Source organism: Dipodomys merriami, unplaced genomic scaffold (genome assembly GCF_024711535.1).
Source record: "Dipodomys merriami isolate MVZ:Mamm:240054 unplaced genomic scaffold, mDipMer1.0.p SCAF_4, whole genome shotgun sequence".
Taxonomy (NCBI): Eukaryota; Metazoa; Chordata; class Mammalia; order Rodentia; family Heteromyidae; genus Dipodomys; species Dipodomys merriami.
The window spans coordinates 78,371,725-78,392,632 of record NW_027205603.1 but is presented as its reverse complement, the minus strand read 5'-3'; the positions used below and the strand labels follow the sequence as shown (position 1 = coordinate 78,392,632).

Here is a 20,908-nt window from a genome sequence, read left to right as displayed (position 1 = left end):
ACAAAGGCAAAAGTGTTTTCTTTAGAAGTCCAGGAATGATAGGCATAAAATACTAGCTATCCTCTGTTTGTGATTTCTTTCTTTCTTTTCCTTTCTGTCTTTCTTCCTTTCTTCCTTTCTTTCTTTCTTTCTTTCTTTCTTTCTTTCTTTCTTTCTTTCTTTCTTTCTTTCTTTCTTTCTTTCCTTCCTTCCTTCCTTCCTTCCTTCCTTCCTTCCTTCCTTCCTTCCTTCCTTCCTTCCTTCCTTCCTTCCTTCCTTCTTTCTTTCTTTCTTTCTTTCTTTCTTTCTTTCTTTCTTTCTTTCTTTCTTTCTTTCTTTCTTTCTTTCTTCCTTTCTCTCTTTTTCTGGTCCTGGGGCTTGAACTCTGGGCCTGGGCACTGTCCCTGAGCTTCTTTTGCTCAAGGCTAGTGCTCTACCACTTGAGCCACACTTCTAGCGTTTTGGTAGTTTAGTGGAGATAAAAGTCTCATGAACTTTTTTGCACTGGGCTGGCTTGAACCTCAATCCTCAGATCTCAGCCTCCTGAGTAGCTATGATTATAGGTATGAGCCACTGGTGCCTGGCTGAATGTCTTCACTTTTGAAAAGGAGTTTGCAAAGCATTGATCAGTGGTGAGAGAAGACAGAGAGGCAAACAGGATAAGCTTGGACACAGGAAACACCCTTCTAATACTGCTCTAGGTTGGTCCTTGGCTAATGGCTGCCCTTTAAGACCCATTCATGCACCAAGATGGGAATCTGAAATAGTGAAAACAAGTAAGTAGGCTTTTCTTCTCATGAGTATTGTAAATAAACTATCACTCATAGTGTAAATATGGCTAGAACCTTACAAATGCTCTTTTTTTTTATTGTGAAAATACCATACAGAGGGGTTACAATTACATGGGCAAGATAACGAGTACATTTCTTATCAAGCATTGTAGCCTCCTCCTTTGTTTCCCCTTCCTATCCCTTCCCATAACCCTCTTCTGCCCCCCAAATGCTCTTTTTGTTGTTGTTGATGTTGCTGTTGTTGATCATGGGGCCTGAACTTTGGGCCTGGGCACTGTCCCTCAGCACTTGAGCCACAGCGCTACTTCTGGCTTTTTCTGCTTATGTGGTGCTGAGGGTCTCATGCATGCAAGACAAGCACTCTATTACTGAGCCACCTTTCCTGCTCTTACAAATGCTCTTGATGGCCAATAAAATTAAATTTGCTTCTCCATTTACTGCCTGTGTACAAATGCCATCTACACGTAGCTAGCCAGGGTAGAGGTTAGAGCTTATAACATAAATAACAGAGATAGCTGTTACTATACATTCAGAGTGATGTCTAAGTCAAATAGTGTCATAATTTTTCTTCCCTCTTCAAGAACATAACATTTTCTCTGGACATTTTCAAGTTATTCATCAAAGAGGCAAAGAAAGAATTAAGAGCAAATAAAAATATGAAAAAAGTGGTATAAAATAAGATCTTATAAGTTCATACCTAACTCACATAGAATTTATGAATTATATAAGTCAGTATAAAGCTTGGAGAAGAAAAGTTAGGCTTTTATTGAAAAGGCTAATAGAAACAATATGAGGATATTACTCTAACACTCATACATGATGGGTGGGAATATGTATTAGTGGAAATCACTATAAGATCAGTATTTAGATTCCTCAAATAATTAAAAGTAGAACTACTTCTGAAGGAAGGGAAGTCAGCCTACAATAGAGAAACCTGAACACCAGTTTATTTCATCATTATTCATAATAGTTATGGGGTTAGAACAGGAGCCCATCAGTAGGAGAGTGGATCATGAAAATGTCACACACACAGACACACAAACACACACACCAGACACAACCAATGGTGTGTTATCTAAGAATTATTTAGTCATAAAGAAGAGTGAAATAAAGAAGAGTAAAATTAGGGCATCTTCAAGAAAACAGAACTAGAGATTATTATTTTAAGCAAAATGACCTAAGCTCAGAAAGACAAACACTGGAATGTTTTCTTCTCCTATGCAGAAACTGGATCTAAGAAAGTGATAAGAACATAAAAAGTGGAATATTTGGGAAGAAATCAGTGGGAGCTGGGAAGGATAAAAGAGAGTGGGTGGGGATATGATCCACTATGTACAGATAACAATATCATAATGGAATCCATTAAGGGTTTGCAAGAAACATTAAAAGGGAGGTGCTGAGAAAATGGAGAATAAAAAGGAGTAGCAGAGGATGCATATATGCTTAAGCTGTATTATATGGGAATATATGGAATTTATGCTTCCAGGCATAGAAATATCATAACACAATCCCCCACTTGGTAAATTAATGTGCACTAATCATATTTGTTCAAGAGGAAAGAGTGTACTTCAAAAGTAGGAAAAGTGGTAGTAAGAGAATCAAGCATGGCATTTACAATTATGCAGTGGAATCCAGTGAGAGACAAATGTGGAAAGAAATAACAGATAGGGTGTCTAAACTTACAGCAATTTTACAAGAAACAGTTGGACACAAAGAAATGTGTGATCAGTTCAGTTGGGGGTAAAAAGGTCCCAGTCAAGAGTCTCAGAGAAGGTGATCTTAGGGTCATTTTACGAACCATGATAAAGAAACTGGAAAGATTTTCTAGTTTTTGTTTCCTTCCTTGATACAGTGACACTCTACAAATCATCAGGAAAGACTTCCACGGCTGGCCCCTTGGAAGAACTAGAACTCCCCTCTCCCCGGGCTCCCACATCATGCCAAGGCTCTTCATGGCTCCGGTGGGTGGCCTAGTTTTCCCAGGATCAGCTTGGAGTATATTGCCCCACATTGAATTCAGGTTAAGAACTTTGTAACCTCTTCCAACTTCTGAATTGATGTTACAGGCAGATCTTGCTTCTCAGATTTTGCAAATAAAATATAAGTCCAAGCAACATCTTCTTCCTGGATTATAAAATATTTATTTTCAAGATTCTTCCAATGGAGCTGGAGGCAGGGGGAACTGTTTTATTTTTCTTCTTTTTTTTTTTTTCCTGTGAAGTCTTGCCATGAGGACAGAACTGTACATTCTTTTGTAGAGTTCCCTGGGCTGAAATTCAGACCTTCATTTGCTTGTCTTAAGGAGAAAGACATCCATCCTTTAGGAAGACTCTCACAACATTGCTATCCTTACCCTTTGGAGCTCTTAATGATCCCTGGAACAGCTGGCTTAATGTAACAGTAATTTACAGTCCCCAGCTGGAAGGCTGCAGAGAATGCTTCATTATTGAGAGTTCAGCAAGTGCCAGCAATGTTATTGAAGTGGTAATTGAATTTTGTGAACCCTCTGTGGTCAAGCCAGGAGAGAAATGCCTGCAAGAATCATGTGATGTGTCTAAGACGAATACATTCCCAACAATAATGGATCTTTACACTAAGCTGGAGAGTACCAGGCCAAAAGGAGGTGCTGTTTTGATGATTTGACTTATGATATTGGACATTTTGGAGTGAAATCAGTTCAGAAGCATGACAGCATGTACCTACAAGGATGATATTGAGAAGAAAATCTAATGCTGCCCAGAAGAGCTCTATCAGAAGCTTCAATGACAATTTCAGCAAGTGTAGATATGTATATGACGAATGATCTTCTTTTGTAGCCAAAGATATCTTTGCCTCATGGTTTAATTGAATCCTGGTGTGGAAAAAAAATGAAGAGAAATCCTCCAACAACTTTTGATAATAATTTTCAATGAAATGTGCCTTATCATTACACCAGTGATTAAGTGTTTTCAGAATTTCACATTCACGGAGTCATCTCAACAGACTCACTATTTTGCAATGCTGTTTCCAAAAGAGAACATTTATAGTTTGGGAAAATAGCACAGAAATGAGAACTGCTGGAATTGTTTTGGTTGCTGAAAATACACTTGGCCTCAGTAACTGTGGTAAAAGAGTTTTGGCTCTGGGCTTAGGCAGACCCTGATTTGAATCCTAACTCCTTCATGCACAGAGTCCTTAACAAATCAATAACTTCTCTGAGTCTGTATCTTTCCCTACATAGATCAAGTCAACAATAGCTACCTTAGTACAGTAACTTAGTATATTACCTATTTAGAATAAGGGGGCAATGCCATTCTGTTAAATGTTTAACATACAAATACACATTTGTAGACCTACTGTGTGCCAAATACAGTCAGTATTAGGGTAACCAACTCATCCAACTGCCTTGATTTTTTTTTCTTTGTGTCCAGCCTGGGCACTGTTCCTGAGCATTTTTGCTTAAGGCTAAGCACTGTACTACTTAAGCCATAGCTCCATTTCTGGATATTTTGGTAGTTAATTGAAGATAAAGAGTCTCATGGACTTTCCTGCTTGGGCTGGCTTCAAACCACACATCCTTAGATCTCAGCCTCCCAAATAGCTTGGATTATAGGTGTGAGCCATGAGTTGTTGGTTCTACTGTCTTGATTTTACAATGGAAAGTTTTGTGTCCCCAATATAGTCTCAGTTGAGGACAGTGGCCACTCTGACAATATCTATACTCATGTTTCGGTCATGGAAACTTAGAGGCTTTGCAAACTCTTCACCATCTCACAGCTAGGAAAGAAGAAGCCTGTCTTCAAATCCAGGCTTGAATAACTCTCAAGCCTGCACATTCTGCAGCCTTAAACCCAAAGCAGTTAGTATTGGTTCCCTCGCTGTCTTAGTAGAACATTCTGAACTTTGCAAATATTTGTATGACAGATCACATTTTTCTAACCTTTAATTGTAATTTCAGGAATGCATGTATGTGGGGGTATCTGAATCTGTTGAAGAATGAGGAATAATGGACAATGAAAATGGAAAGAAAGAACATTCCATCTTTCCAGAGATCATTCATTAATTCATTAATTCATTTATTCATTCACTGAACAGGTCATATAACAATGAAGCCTTGCTACCTATCAGGAACACAGGACAGATTCAGTCAAGACTAAGGTGCTGGTATCAAGCTACTGGCAGTGGGAAGATAAGGAATCAATTGAAGAACTTTGATAATAGAGGTAAGCCCTTTTCTGTTACTCAAGCTGCTGCTAGACAACTCCTGTCCCATGCTTGATCCACATGGGGCTACGTGGTTCTCAGTAATGTTGCAAGGGTTTAAATATTTTCTAATCACAGCTGTTACCTCTGTTTGGAAGGGTCTCTTGCTTTTGCATTCCTGTTAGAGCTTGGAAGAAATGTCATCTGTTCAGAAACAGTTTCCTTGGCTACTCAGGCATTTTCAACATCTAGAAACCATAATCATCTTATCTTGCTTTGTTCACAGGGTGTATTTGTTTGCTATTTGATACTTTGTGTATGTGTATGTTGTGTGTGTGTGTGTGTGTGTGTGTGTGTGTGTGTGTGTGTGTGTTTGTGTGTGTCCATGCACATGTGTATATTGACTGAATTATTTTGCCTGCTTTTCCCAACAGGGTATAAATATCAGAAAATAGGTACAATGTTTATTATAAACTTTTGTTGTCAAAGCTATCCTGCCCTACCTCTCATCTGAAATAATGCTAGGCACACAGAAGCAATCAGTATTTGTTGAATGAATGGAATGAGTCAACTAGAATATGTTTTAGATGCTGGGCGGTGAAGTTATTGCCATATGGATGAATAGAGGTTTGAGAGGGACTGCTGGAAGGAACAACTGAATTCAGCCTTAAATGTTTTTTTCCTGAAAAAACTTGAAAAAAATTATATTAAGTGAAGTAAGCCAGGCCCAAAGAAACACAGGTCCCATGGTTTCCCTTATTTGCAATATCTAGTATATGTATGAGTCAAGCGGAAAAGGTCAGATAATGTGATGTTAGGAAAATGAACCCTTAGATATGTATTTTAATGTTTTTTTTCTTTCATGCATGTGTTTCTAATGCATTTATAAGATTATTTCTTTGTTGCTTTGTATGTCCCTCCCCCACAGTATAACCCCCACTTTCACTATATTTGATGTCAGTATGACTTGTGGAGGAGATGGGGAAAAACAAGTTGTTTAAGGATTCAGGTGGACCTGTCGCAACAATGAGAAGTACAAATTGTCATGTCAAAAATGAGCTTTACAATGTCGGTGGTGGGGGAGTGGGGGAAGGATTGGGTGGGGGGCAGGGGGGAGGCTGGGAAGGGAGGTGAAGGGTAAACAAAGGAGGAGGCTGCAATGCTTGGTAAGAAATGTATGCATTATCCTGCCCATGTAATTGTAACCCCTCTGTACAGTATGTTCACAAATAAAATAAAATATTTAAAAAAATGTTTTTTTCCTGATTATAAAGATTATTTATTCTCAGTCTTAAGGAAGATAGCTAGCAGAAACCATGAAAAAGAAAAACAGTATGAACCTAGCCTGAAAGAATTACTAATACTTTCTGCACATTCTCTCCTTGGTCTCCTTTGATTGATGTTTATGGATACTTCTGTTAATTAGTTTCCTTGACACCAAGTCTCACTATATGACCTCAGATTCACAGTTCTCTTGCTTCTGTCTCCTGAGATATGGGATTTCAGGTGTGTACCACCATTTCCAGATCTAAGACTTAGTCGTGTGTGTGTGTGTGTGTGTGTGTGTGTGTGTGTGTGTGTGTGTGTGTGTGTGTATGAGTGTGTGTGTGTGTGCCTGTCTTGGGCTTGAACTCAGAGCCTGGGCACTGTCACTAAGCAGTTTTGTTCAAAGTGGTTAATTAGAGATAAGAGACTCATAGACTTTCCTGCCTGGGCTGGCTTTGGACCTTGATCTTCGGATCTCAGCTTCCTGAGTAGCAACTATTACAAGTATGAGACACTGGCACCAAACTTAATAGTTACTAAACAAAAGCAAACAACTCTTCTCATAGTTCTATACCATTTGGGGGGGGGTGTATATTTTCATAGTGTATCTTTTTCTGCATTCTTATTTTTGGGATTGATTTGTTGTCCATTATAAAAAAATAGGCAAATCTGTATGGTGTGTCTTTGAGAGGTTGCTTTTTACTTTTTTTCTCACTATGAATAGTATGGTGTTGAGTAGTTCCAGAGGTGAAATGATTGCACAGATGCATGTTATATTTAAATTCAGTGGGAGTGAACGGACTTTGCTTAGAAGTCTAGTGCTATGTTATCATCCTCTTTAAATTTTTTTTCTCATGGGTAAGCTGAATGCTACATATGAAAATGGGCAAATTAAGCAATATGATGGAAATAAAGTGCTCTACCCAATGCTAAATTTGCCATAAACATCAGATGTCCTTGATACTTTCCTGTGAGTCAACTTTGAAAGTCCAGTTTGTTCCCTGATGTATCTTAAAGACAAATAGAAATGTGTTATCGCGATGGATGGGAAGGAGGCTGTAAACAGAGGAAGTGAAGCTGGGGAAAAAACTTTTTCATTACTTTTTAAATTATGGAAGGATTTTAGATGGAAGGATTTTAGATCGTCTCTGCATCAGCTAGGAACTTCAAAACACAAATGTCAAGTGATGTGCAATTGTCATCCTACCAGAGTGCAGCTGTGGTTGTGGTTCTGTTCTGCATGACCCAGGGTCAATCAGGGACTCTCTCAAGAAACCATAATCTGTGGATACTTCAGTCTGTTTTACAAAATGGTGCAATATTTGCATTTATTTTATTCACATTTTCCCCTAGTCTTTAAACTATTGATAGATTATTTACAATACCCAATGCCATCTAAGAGCTATGTACATAGATTTATTGTATTATTTGGGGAATAATGACAAGAAAAAGTTTCTCTATCTATTCAGTACCTATGCATCCATTATTGGCCTAACTATGTAGGACACATTCCACAACAATATTTGTGATTCTTTCTCATAGATAGATACCTATATCTATATCTATATATGTCTATATCTTTATCTCTATATATGTATTTCCTAAGATTTCTCTTTCTCTCTCTCTCTATTTTTGTCCATCATGAGGTTTGAACTCAGGGCCTGAGTATTGTCTCTGAGCTCTTTTGCTCAAGGCTAGCACTCTACCACTTTTCTTTCTTTCTCTTCCTTCCTTCCTTCCTTCCCTTCCTTCCTTCCTTCCCTTCCTTCCCTTCCTTCCTTCCTTCCCTTCCTTCCTTTCTTCCCTTTCTTCCCTTTCTTTCTTTCTTTCTTTCTTTCTTTCTTTCTTTCTTTCTTTCTTTCTTTCTTTCTTTCTTTCTTTCTTTCTTTCTTTCTTTCTTTCTTCCTTCCTTTCTTTCTTTCTTTCCTTCTTCCTTATTTTTTTTGTTGTTGATCATGGGGCTTGAACTTTGGGCCCCAGGCAATGTCCCTGAGCTCTTCAGCTCAAGGCGAGACAGCATCTGGTGTTCTGGTGGTTAATTGGAGATAAGAGTCTCATGGACTTCCCTGCCTGGGCTGGCTTTGAACTGTGAGCCTCAGATCTCAGCCTCCTGAGTAGCTAGGATTACAGGCATGAACCACTGATGCCCAGCTGGTTTTCTGGTGGTTAGTTGGAGAAAAGAGTCTCATGTACTTTCCTGCATGGGCTGGCTTCAAACCCCGAGCCTTAGATCTCAGCCTCCTGAGTAGCTAGAATTACAGGTATGAACTCTTTCCCTCTTTCCTGATTTTTTTTGAGAACTGAACTCAGAGCTTCATGCTTGCTAATAAGGCACTTTACTACTGAGAACACTTTTTTGGGGGCAGAGGTTTATTTTTAACATAGCATCTCACTTTTCGCCCAGGCAGTGGCTGGACTTTAGTCTACCTTATTTAAGCTTCTACCATAGGTGGGATAACAGGTTTGTATCATCATACCTAGCCTCTTCCACTGAGATGGAGTCCCATGGACTTTTCTACCTGGGCTGTTCTGAAAGTGTGACCATCCTGATCTCAGCCCCTGTAGCTGGGATGACATGCCACTGTGCCTAGCTTTTGCTTGAAAAGGACTTTCCTAACCAGCTTCACACTGAAACCCTTCCTGTCTCAGCTACCCCAAGTACCTAGGATTACAGGTGTGAGTCATTGGTTCCCAGCTGTTTTTCTGAATATTTAAAATCCATGATTAGTTGAATTCGTGGGTACAGGGCTGATGGGTATAAGTGGGTGACCATATGGTTTTCGTGATCTATGGCAAGAGCAGACTTGATCAAGAGAATGCTGATGGTTTTAGCTGGATAATTGGAGGATGGCAAGTCCTTTAATTTGCTTAATAAGTCAAAAAGAGGGGCTGGGAATGTGGCTTAGTGGTATAGTGCTTACCTAGCATGCATGAAACCCTGGGTTCGATTCCTCAGTACCACATATACAGAAAAAGCTGGAAGTGGCACTGTGGCTCAAGTGGTAGAGTTGTAGCTTAAGCAAAAGAAGCTTAGGGACAGGTACTGAGTTCAAGCCCCATGACTGGCAAAAAAAAAAGAAGTCAAGAAGGTATGTTTTGTTTCGTCAGACAATGAATTCAAATTTCAATAGCAGCTGGGCGCTCGTGGCTCATGCCTGTAATCCTAGGTACTCAAGAGGCTGAGATCTGAGGATCGCGGTTCAAAGCCAGCCTGAGCAAGAAACTCTGTGAGACTCTTACCTCCAATAAACCACTCAGAAAACCAGAAGTAGCATTGTGGCTCAAGTGGTAGAGTGCTGGCCTTGAGCTGAAGAGCTGAGGGACAGTGCCCGGGCTCAGAGTTCAAGCCCATGACTGACAAACCTCCCACCCAAATCAAAAACAAACAAACAAACAAAAACCAAATTTCAATACCAGAAGTGACTGGTGGGTTGTTTGGAAAAACCAATCAGGGCTTCAGACATAGATTGGTAAATGGAGAATAACTGAAACCCGGGCAGCAGAGCTCATCTCATACAATAAGAACTGTCTTTCATTTTCCTTCTAATCAAAAGTTATGAACTCATTCTACAATTACCACTTTGCTTCCAATCGATGCTTCTGAAAGGTATCCGGTTGTAATTCATAAAGTTTTATTTTTCTACTTAGTAAGCAATAATGTGAGACAGGTACAGCACAAAATTAGACTGGAGTCACACTCTGAGAACATCATGTTCTTTCTTGGTCATAATTGGTAAGTACAGAAGTGAGAAGGCTATTTTACAAAATGTATAATTTACATTTTTATAAATACTTTGAGGGAGAAAAGTGGAACGAGTAGGGTGACACAGAAGAATGTATAGATTAGCTTTGTAGCCTGTCTTTGAGTAAGCTCTGTTAGAGACATGTTTGTGGACACATACACTTTGCTTATGAGTTTTTATAATGATGACCCATCTGGATAAGTCTACAGTAATTCTAAACTCTCATCACTTTTGTGGTTTCTCACTATCACAGACATGTGGATTTTGTTCCTATTGTTTTTATTCTTCTATTGTTTTCTTCTTCTACTCAAAGAACCCTTGAAAAGTCATAAGGGGAGGTAATCTAGTACAGTGGGTCTCAATGTATTCAGTTTACTTACTCAGGAAGATACTTACTGATCTCAATTTCTGTGGAATCATAAAACTAGTGTGCCTCAGTAGCATACAAATGTCAGAGTAGTCTGAGACCCAGGCATATCTGAACTGGAAGTTTTCTGTTTAGCGTCTTTCTACTGGAAAGGAGTCAGTTTTTCTTCAACGGGGCAAGTTTATGACACCAGTACACTTAATTACCAAACATTTCATTTATGTAGATAAAGAATGCTTCCTTAGTATACAACTAAACCAAAAATTAAGCTTCTGGACTTTATGTTGAAGTGCTACACATTTGTCTTAATCTTGTGTTTGGAAGTGAAGACTTTACCACCTCAAAATGGAGCCCAATAGAGAACCCTCAAATAAAAATCTCAATAGATGATGAAATATTTGCAAAATAACATGCCTGGTAGGATCCTAGATTTCACTGCATCATTCAATGCAGTGTCATTTTTCTTAGAATTGCACTATTGCATGACAAAATTAAGCTGTGTCATGTGATACAATCTACAAAGTGAATCATCTATCTGAATTTCAAATTCATAGATGTTTTCATTTGTAATAAACATCACAGGAATGTAAGTCACCTCTAAGCCATAACCCCAGCTTACCTTGATTCCACATTTACAGTTGGAGTATCTGTCAGTCAAAAAAAAAAAGGCAAACATAAATGACCTGGTATCATCATGGAAAAGATACATAGGACTCAGGATGCAATACTGCTTCTTCCGTGTTTCTCCTTATATTCATTTGGTGGTAGAGCTCCGCGAGAAGCATGTTATATTTCCCCCCTGCTGTTCTTCAGCTCCAGCTCCTGCAGGAAGGCCTCGTTGTTCTGAGGACAGTTGGTGTGACAAGTGCAAGTCCCTATGACCATCACTGGCTTCTTGATGTTCTGCCCCGGGGAGCACAGGAACTCCACCTGGATGGTTTTGGTGTTGTGGGGCGTGCAGCATCGGCCATCACCGCAGATCCCACAGAACCTGGGCTTGTAGGCATGCAGGCTGGTACAGTTCTTGAACTGCAGGTGGATAGCCTTGGGGGACTTCTTGGTACGGAGACACTTTTTTCCTTTCTAAAAACAAAAGGGAGAAAAAGAGAGATGAATGGAGATGTCTGCTTGTCTGCCATTCCATTGAAGGGCAGTTCCTTCAGTATGATGTGTCTGGCTAGTTTCCTGAGCACTATGCATTGCTCTTTCCTCTTTGCTAACAGAATGTGAACTGTCTTTGGGCAATGTGGCCTGCTCGTAAGTTCTTTCTCTTGAATACCTAGGAGCTTAAGCTGGCCTTGGGATAAATTTATGGGCAATATTAACCAAAGATAACTAGGAAATCCTCTACCTTTCTTTCCATTTTAACCTCTATTCCTTCCTTCCTTCCTTATTTTTTTTCTGCTTGGAATATGAACACAATCCTAACTGTGTAACCATCTTTGAATTCTGAGGCCAATAATGAAAGTATTATCTATTTTATAAGATTTGATGTACTTTTGAAGCAAAAATATATTTTTTGTTGTTATGACGGGAATGGGAATAAAATCTGATATTGCCAGATGTTTCAAATACATTTCAGGGATGAATTTACTAAATGTTAACAATATTCATTCATACAAAGAATGATTCTTTATAGAAGGAACATTTATCCAAATATTATAAAGAAACACAATCTCCAAGGACTAAAGCAATCAGAAAACTTCCAACATTTGAATTTGTCTGCTGCAAAGCCCATACATAATTTCTATTGTACAATGACCTCAGGAAGAAGCCAAGATGATGGGATTGAAGGTGAGGAAAGAGGAGAGTTTATTCAAGATTCCACCAAGAACACCCAGGATAGCCCAGCAAAGAACTGACTGCTTTATTCCCAATTTAGACTACTTAAACTACAAATCAGCCATGGTTCTTTCTGCTGCTCAGTTTCCAGGCACAGCTTACAGTGTGTGGGGGTGATAAGACCCAGAATTCTCCTGAATCAGTGGCTCTCAAACCCTACTGTGTGTCTAAGCCATCATGGGGCCTGTTAAAATGCAGATGGTTGATCTTCACATCTGATGGGAGATCTACAGATGTGCAGATGGTTTGGGGACCGTATTCTAAGAACCCATTGTCTCAGAGTTAAGAATCTCTTGGAAACAAGGTAGACATGACTAATATGTTACTGCTTCCTAGACTCCAAGCAAATTTCTTGAACCTTTATGGGATATAAATGTTATAAACATCTTAAATACAATATCTTCTCATGTTAAATGGGGTAAATATTACAAAAACAAAATGCCAATTTATGAAACACTAGAAAAAGTCAGAAGTTAGAGTAAGATGGAAGAAAAGGGGACTAGATGGAGCTTCCTCTAATCCCTAGAACTCAGGAAATTGAGGATTATGAATTCAAGGCTAGCTTGGACAACATATCTCAATGCTTTCTCAGATCACTCTTCCCAGCTAAAAGCAATGATGTGTCCTTGAAAATATTAAAGGAATTTTTGTTTCTTCTTTTTTTTGGTATTTAATATTTAGTATATGCTATTGTCAATAGTCATGAAAAGGAAAGGTCCAGAGATATTTGTGTGCATAAATGTGTATGTGTGTATGTATCTATCTGTGTGTATGTGTGGGTGTATGCACAGGGCTGCTTGCGTAGGTGAGTGTGCATAGAATTGTTACAGGTTTATTTCCTATGTGTAGAGAGGTACATCTTCTAATTTTTGAGAAAAGATGTTTTTAGGTGCTCTTTCTAAATAAGTAAAAGAAATATAAGGTTAAAACTGGTCTCACAAAAGGCAAATAGCTAAGCAACTATATAACTAATACAACCACTAAGAACTCTTATTTCACTAATAGGTAAATTTTAAGTAATGATAGTTAACAGGGCAGTTAACCTATTCCCAGCATCTGACAGATTCATTCTATTTAATCTTCATGGCAACCTTAAGATAGATATTTTCAATGGTCCCATTACACAAGGAAGGGATAAGATACTGAGAGGTTAAGGAAATTATCCAAGATCACGTAGCTCATATTAGAAAAACAGGACTTAAAGCCAGGCTGTCTGGCCCTGGAGTAGTCTCCATAACATTAGATGCTATTTCCTCAGTGTAGAGATATGTAAATCTTGTTTCTAGGGCTGTTTTATTTTGGTCTTACCTTTGTACAAGGGTATAGCTAACAGTTCAATGTTAATATTACATTTATCTGATAGAGATCTGTAGCAAGGCCTGTGATACCATTCAGAACCAATTATAGCTTCTGTTCTATATGCCTTATTCCCAGAGTTAACACACTTCGTCAATAGAATTCCAACAAAAAAGTGGGGTTGGGGAGTCGGGGGAATGTGTTATTTTATTTGGCTCATGTTGTTTTATGCTGGCCAATGTTCTATTTCCAACAGGCTTTGAAAAATACAGACAAGAATTCCCTGACACCCATTCATGTATTCTCCAACCAATGTTTATCATTCCCACAATATGTAATAGGTAGGGTTCTGGGGATTGTGGGATTGCTAAGGCAAAATCAGTCGACACTGTGTCTTCCTACAGCTTGAACATAACACCTCTACAATCAGCTATGCTTGACAATGGGATGGCCAATTTTCTTCAGGAATAGAATGGAATTTTCTAGAATATTCTCAATTGGGGAGAATAGTCATCTAACCCCTTGCTTTTTTTCCTGTAGCTTAGCTATGAGTTGCTTGGGGGCAGGATTTAGAGGGGGGTAAAAAAGGTGTTGGAGCTTGGATTCAGGATCCTCTCTGCCTTTTTTTCTGGGGTTTATACCCAAGTAGATTTGAGCCAACCAGTATCACAGTGACTTTCTGAAGCCCAGGCTCCGAGTAGATTTCTCCCCACTCCTACCTTATCTGTTGGTTGCTCTGGCTCTTGTTCACAAGGTCGCACCATGCAGAGCCGAGTCTGCTTCGTCATCTCACACTGACGATTCCTGTTGGTGACCCGGGTGGAAATGCCCATTCCACAGCTCTTGGAACATGCACTCCATTCCGTGGTCTGCTCTATGCAGTTGATACTGGAATCAGAGACTTCAACTCCTACAGTGGCTTCTGGCCTGTAGGCTATGGCATATGAAGAAAGATAGATATCTTGGGTAAAATATGAGGATTAAATAGTGGTCAGGCACTGGTGGCTCACATCTTGTAATCCTAGCTACTCATGAAGCTGAGACACGGCTGAGGACTCTGGTTTAAAGTCAGCCCATGCAGAAAGGACCTGAGACTATTTCCAATTAACCACGAAAAAGCCAGAAGTGGAGCTGTGTGATAAGAGTGTCAGCCTTGAGCAAAAAAGCTAAAGGTCAGCACCTGGGGTTTGGAGTTCAGCCCTTGTCTTGTGTGTGCTCGCGCGCGCGCACGCACGCGCACACACACACACACACACACACACACGCACATACAGACACACAGACAGTATTCCTGTCAGCCAGTATTAGATAGCAGATTTCATTTAATTCTATAATTGATACATATGAGTCCTCCCAGGGCACAGAATAGATTTATTTATACCCATCTAGTAAGCAGTCTAATGCTTGGCACATTGTAAGACTTCAAGAAAGTTTTCTGGAATGATTGCCCAACTGGGCCTTAAAAGGCTTAGGACCACAATTTGTCTTATAAAGTTCAGTAGTTTTAAGAATATAGAACAGGTGAGTATCAACAACTATTTCATAAGTAGCAGTGTTTTAAGCATGCGATTCTGTATATATGTATACAGAATAACATTTTAATTGTAATGGGTCAGTAGAACAAGCCAAGTCAAACTGATGATGAAAATACTCTGCTTTACAAAGCACTACTTTGTGTTTGGGAAGGAAGAACTGGTGGATTTAATTCTGAGAATGTCTGCCTGTGTATGTATGCATGTTCGTATGTACCTGTATATGTATATACTTATCTATGTATCTATCTATCTATTTATATATCTAACTATGTATCTATGTAGACACTTGGGATTCTGATTGCAAAAAATCTTTTGTCTCAACACTCATATATAAGCCTTAGAGCATATCTCTTCTATATGGCAGCTTTCCTGTCTCTAAGAAAAAGACTGATAATTTCTAACCTCCAAAGATTGTAAAACTCTAGATATGGCCAATATACATATTCTGTATGATAAATAACTTCTAAATTATTCTCTATTGCCTCTTGAGATTCCGATCTACTCCTTGCAACCATTGCTATATGGGATAGTGCAAAAACAAACAAAAAAGTACCAAAGTACCACTTGAGCCTTTTTTTCTACAGTGTCTGGAAAGACAAGAGTTCTCAGTGACATCTGAGAAAGCATAGTCAGTGTATGAAATCCGGTAGGATTGAGCCTGGTAGGCAAATTGGAATCCACACTGGCTTGGCCAGAAATGAAGGTCAACTTCCAACCTAAAAGTCTCACATGCTTTGTGCCTGCCTTTACCCTGGGAGATTTCTCCCTACGCTAAGCTTCTCACCTGGAAGAGCAAGGCCTCCTAGGGTCCCCTTCTCATTTGGGCCACAGGTCCACTTTTCGCAGCACTCTCCAGGCACTGCGACTTTCCTTGGAGCTGGGCAGTCAGGACCGGGCAGTAGCACATCCAGCTGACAGCGAGGCACACAGCCAATCTGCCCGTCTCTGCAGGTGCAGTGGTACTGACAGTTGGGTTCAAACTTCTCTCCGCTACGATAAATGACCCCATCAAAGACACAATTGTCTCCGTCAAGCACTAGAACATGGCGGGAACAAGGTAGAGGAAAGGAGAGAGAGAGGGGAGGGGGGAAACACAAGAATACAATGCACTGGGGATGTGGTGTAAAATTTAGAGACCATATCCCATAGGTGTCCCTTTGCTAATGGTCTGATTTCTGATGATCTTATAAAGGACAAAAAGAAACAGTCAAAACCGTCCAGTCCTGCCACATCCACTTTGGTCTTGGGAATGAGGAGAGAGGTATGTAAATAATGGAACCCTGAACACTGCCAATATGAATAGTCTGGCTAATTAATGATTTCTATAATATCCTCTGCTACCTTTTGAGATTGCCCCTCCCCCCTTCCCAGGCAATTTCATTTATAAGATGACAGGAAAAGGCCATAGTAAAGCTACTCAAGACCCCCATAGCTCTTGTTCCCTGATAATTCATTTTCCAAGAATCACTTTAGGTTCTTCTACTCCAGCAACTTAGGCTTAAAAACAGGGGGGAGAGAGAGAGAGAGAGAGAGAGAGAGAGAGAGAGAGAGAGAGAGAGAGAGAGAGAGAGAGAGAGAGAGGAAGAGAGAGAGAGAGGAAGAGGAGGAGGGGGCAGAGAGAGAGAGAGGGAGAAGAGGAGAGGAGGAGGAAGAGGAGGAGGGGGGCAGAAGAGAGAGACAGACAGAGACAGACAGAGACAGAGAGAGACACAGAGAGAGACAGACAGAGACAGAGAGACAGAGAGACAGAGAGACACAGAGAGAGAGAGGTGCATGGTCCTATTTTCCAACTAGGGTAATTGGTCAAATTGGGAAGAACAGTAGGATTCTCAGGCAAGGAAGCACAATAAATCGTCACTAGCTGGGGCGAGGGGGAGGAATCAGAAATAAAAGGCCATTCCATGCTCTCCTATCCAGGCAGGCAGGAAGAGCCCCACACTTACTGACACCTGGGACACGGATCTTGATTGATTAAATTTCATGAGCCTTGATTGGCTAGTTGCCTGCATTGTATTTTATTGCTGCCTAGACAGAGGTTATATTGTCCTCCCGGGAGCCTAGGAGCCGCTTTGGCCCCAACAGGACAATTACAGGTGTGAAAACAACTTTGCTAGGCTGCAGTTGGGTGGGTGGGGTGGGGACTTGAAACCTGTGACTAAGTCTAAACTTCCATTACCTCCCCCCCCCCCAGCTCCCCTGGAAACGACCAAAGGAAATGATTTCACCGGCCCTAGTAACTCTGCTTTACCCCAGGCCAGATTCTTCTCTAGAGAGGTAAGCCATGGATACTTCTCAGCTCTCTGGTGAGGTTTCCTCTCTGGCATTTGGCACCCCCAAACCTCCAAGAACCCTTTGATCATGCCTGGCTGATAGTATATTCCACGAAGATCACTTCGTTTGCATTACTAGTATTATTTGCGTATGGCCCTCTGGGAAGGCATAGAAGAGGAGAGGGGAGGGGGCCTCGTTACCCATGCAGATGCCGGTCTGGTTGCTGGGGTCCGCGCTGCGGTCGCAGTAGAGGCCGCTGCTCTGGTCACAAGGCTGCAGCTCGGAGCAGGTCTCCCCGCGCTGGCGGGCGCAAACCAGGCAGCAGGCGCAGCCGTCCAGCATGGAGCGCACCCCGGGGGCGCAGGTCGGTGGCATCTCGGGACAGCGGTGCGGGCACGGGGAAGGACAGCGCTGACTCGCAGAGACCTGGGGAAGGGGCGGCGAGACAAAGAGGAGAATTCCCTTAGTGAGAGCAGGCCGGGAGCGCAAAGCCATCCAGGGACAGCGTAAGGGGAGCGCACCCCTTACCTGACCCAGAAGATGGAGGACCACAAAGGCCAGGCAAAGGCGCTGCGTTTGCAGAGAGAGGCTGGTGATCGGCACACTCTGCATGCTAAGGCTTGATTCTTTCCCCCACTGTGACAGAATGATCGAGACTTGCTCAGCTGCGGATTGGCACTGCGATGGGCACTGGCCGCCTTCCTCCCAGGTCTGGCTGAGCAGCGAGCGCCACCGGCACAGGTTTTATAGTGCGCTCCGGGGCGCGCGCACAAGCCGGGTTGGCTGGAGCGCCGGGAGGAGGGGAGCCGGCTGGGTGGGGAAGTGGAGGGAGCCGCGGGGTTGCCAAGGCAATCGGCCCCAAGGCTGCTCTCCTTAGGGCGCGGCGCCGGGCCTGCGTGTGCCTGTGTGTGGCGACTGGCTTTTCCCAGAGCGCCGGGAGGGCCTGGGTGGAGCCCCAAGGCCAAGACCCGGGGCGCACTGGAGCTCGTGGGAAGGAAACGCCTGTTTCCTCCTGGAAGTTGCTTCACCTTCCCACAGGATGGAGACACCACCACTCCCCATCGCGCCCCTCCACCCTGACGGCTCCAACCAGGGCTGCAAATGCGGGATCTTGGAGTGAGATGCTTGAATGTTGGGGGCCATCTGTGGGGGACTGGCCCGAGGCCCAGCGGGTTAGTCATAAGAAAAGCACATGCAAGTTTGTCACCGTTTAGGGCACTCATTGAATGTGTTGAGGGAGAGAAGAGAGAAGGGGGAAAAAGAGAGAGAGAAAGAGAGAGAGAGAAAGAGAGAGTATGAGGAAAAGTAAACAATGAAATAATACACAAAAAATCGTTTTGACAAGGTGGTAGATGTTGCAATAGAGCAAACATTCTCCAAGTTTCACAGGTTTGGTCGAAATAAAATTAAAGCACAATGAAACACAGTAAGTGGGGGGGGGAGGACTTCCTTCTTGGTAGAAGAAAATCTTGAAACACTTGCTGTGTCATGCCAAACACAGAATGGTACATCTAAACATCCAAGAGCTGCTTTTGAAAGTTTAAATGGGTTCTGCTTGGCCGGTATCTAAACCTCAGCCAAATGAGAAGGAATGAAGCAGGTACTTGCTTGACTTGGCTGAGAGTTCATCAAATCAAATACATCTCTCACACACTTTCAAAACAATGGGGGGGGGGCAGGGTTTGTGTGTGTGTGTGTGTGTGTGTGTGTGTGTGTGTGTTTTAACTGCTCCAAAGGTGACATCGCGTGGAAAAATGTTTTACCAAATTTTCTCCTTTTTGTTGCTCCCAGGGAAAGTTGTGCTCAACTCATTTGAGGCTGGCTGCCTTAAGAAAAATCGCATAGGGTTGTGATGTAACTCTAGACTGTAGGAAGCAATGAATTGCCTTGACATCATCCATCTCCAGCATGAAGGAAATGAAAGGCACCTTGTGTGAAGGAGCAGGTGGTCCCTTTGATGACCCCAGAGGGTGAAATCACCCGCAGTTCCTGCAGGAGCATGCTCAGCAGCTTGGAACAGCTACGACACACTTCCAAGCCTCCAATAATTCTTTGAGGGACACTAGACTGAGCACCATCCCAAGCTTAACCACAGATTAGCAGTCCGTGAATGGGAAATTCCTGTGCTGGGTAACTTGTTGGGCTTCATGGCTCATCTGGCTCAATGGCGCCTCCACCTGGCTGCATATCAGAAACAAAAAAATAGCATACATACTCAATTCATTCAAGTGCTGGCTCTTGTATTTTATGTTTGTAATGTATGTATGTATGTATGTATGTATGTATGTATGTATGTATGAAATGAAGGAGGGTAGTATGAATAATCAAAGTATATTATATTGAATATGAAATAGAATACTGAAACCTATTATTATTATTATTATTATTATTAATTGCCACTCCAGGGATTTGAACTCAGGGCCTAGATGCTGTCCCTAAACTTTTATTCTCTAGGTTAGCATTCTATCAGTTGAGCCACAGCTCCACTTGCAGCTTTTTTGTTGGTTAATTGCAGGTAAGAGTCTCGTAGACTTCTGCCTGGGCTGGATTTGAACTGTGATCATCAGATGTCAGCCTCCTTAGTAGGTAGGATAATAGGCATGAGCTACCAGCACCCAGCTCATTAATTGTATTAAGGCAGAAGTGATAAAGGAAGAGCAATAGAGGGATTGAATATGATCAAAGTACATATATGCATGTATAGAAATGAAAACTTTGTAAATCAATATATGCAAATAAAAATACAAGTAAAAGTAAAGATATGCAATGGGAGCTAACTTTTGGGAAACATAGGTGGAGAAGAACTTGACACATAGCTAGAGGAGAGCCAGAGTACTGTCTAAGAATGAATAGCACTAAGACACAACAAAGAGAAATGGGCAACACAGAGCTTGGGCTAACTTTTGGAAAGAAAGATGTAACTTCAAGATAAAGATAAAGTATCAAGAAGTAACTTGCTAATGGGAGCTTCTACTCAGGACTCCTGATAATGAGCAAGGAAAGCCAAGTTTGAATGAGTTCTGGCATTTGTTGGAAGGATGTTGCCGTACGTTCCTTGGTAACCATGAGAAATGTGCCGCTAGGCTTCACAATTCATTAGGCCCAAGGCCTTGAGGGCCTACAGGATCTGTTCTCTAACCTTATTGGTTCTCTGCATTGTCACAACCCAGTCCAGATTCATCTATATGAGGGAGAATGGTCCTACCACAACCTTTCATTTGATGACCTTATCAGCTCAGAACGATGTCCCTTTCTTTAAACCCTTCTTTTCTAAAACTGTGGAAAAGAAGTTCGTGGGCTAACCCCAGGCTTATCTGTAGAAATAAGAAAGGTAAGGTATAGGGTTAATTAACACATATGGGTTGGAATGGGACAGAAGAGCAGCTCTCTAGGAAAATAGGGGTGGTTCTTTTTATTATAAAACTTGGCAAGTATAACAGAAGCATGCTCATTGTCTCATCTGCTATCATTGCTTCCTTCTCTCCTCACTCCCCTTCATCCCCCCCCCCCATTTCAGCAACTGTGAATTGAAGTGAGACAGCTGCTGACGAACAGGTCATGTCATCGTATCTAAAATCCTCCATGCTGTAATTGAGGCTGGTCTTTTACAGACCTGGTATGCTTCGCTTGTCTCTT

At 41.5% G+C, this 20,908-nt stretch overlaps 1 protein-coding gene across 1 annotated transcript; it reads right to left on the bottom strand.

Moving 5' to 3' along the window:
* Positions 1-9,833: 9,833 nt before the first annotated feature.
* On the bottom strand, positions 9,834-18,035 carry Ccn3 (cellular communication network factor 3). Its single transcript, XM_069991310.1, has 5 exons — positions 17,801-18,035; positions 17,473-17,698; positions 15,786-16,037; positions 14,186-14,400; positions 9,834-11,411 (listed from the first exon to the last, which is right to left on the bottom strand). Exons 1-5 carry the CDS (start codon positions 17,882-17,884, stop codon positions 11,115-11,117), a joined length of 1,074 nt encoding a protein of 357 aa, XP_069847411.1. The 5' UTR covers positions 17,885-18,035; the 3' UTR covers positions 9,834-11,114.
* Between the last annotated feature and the right edge of the window lie 2,873 nt (positions 18,036-20,908).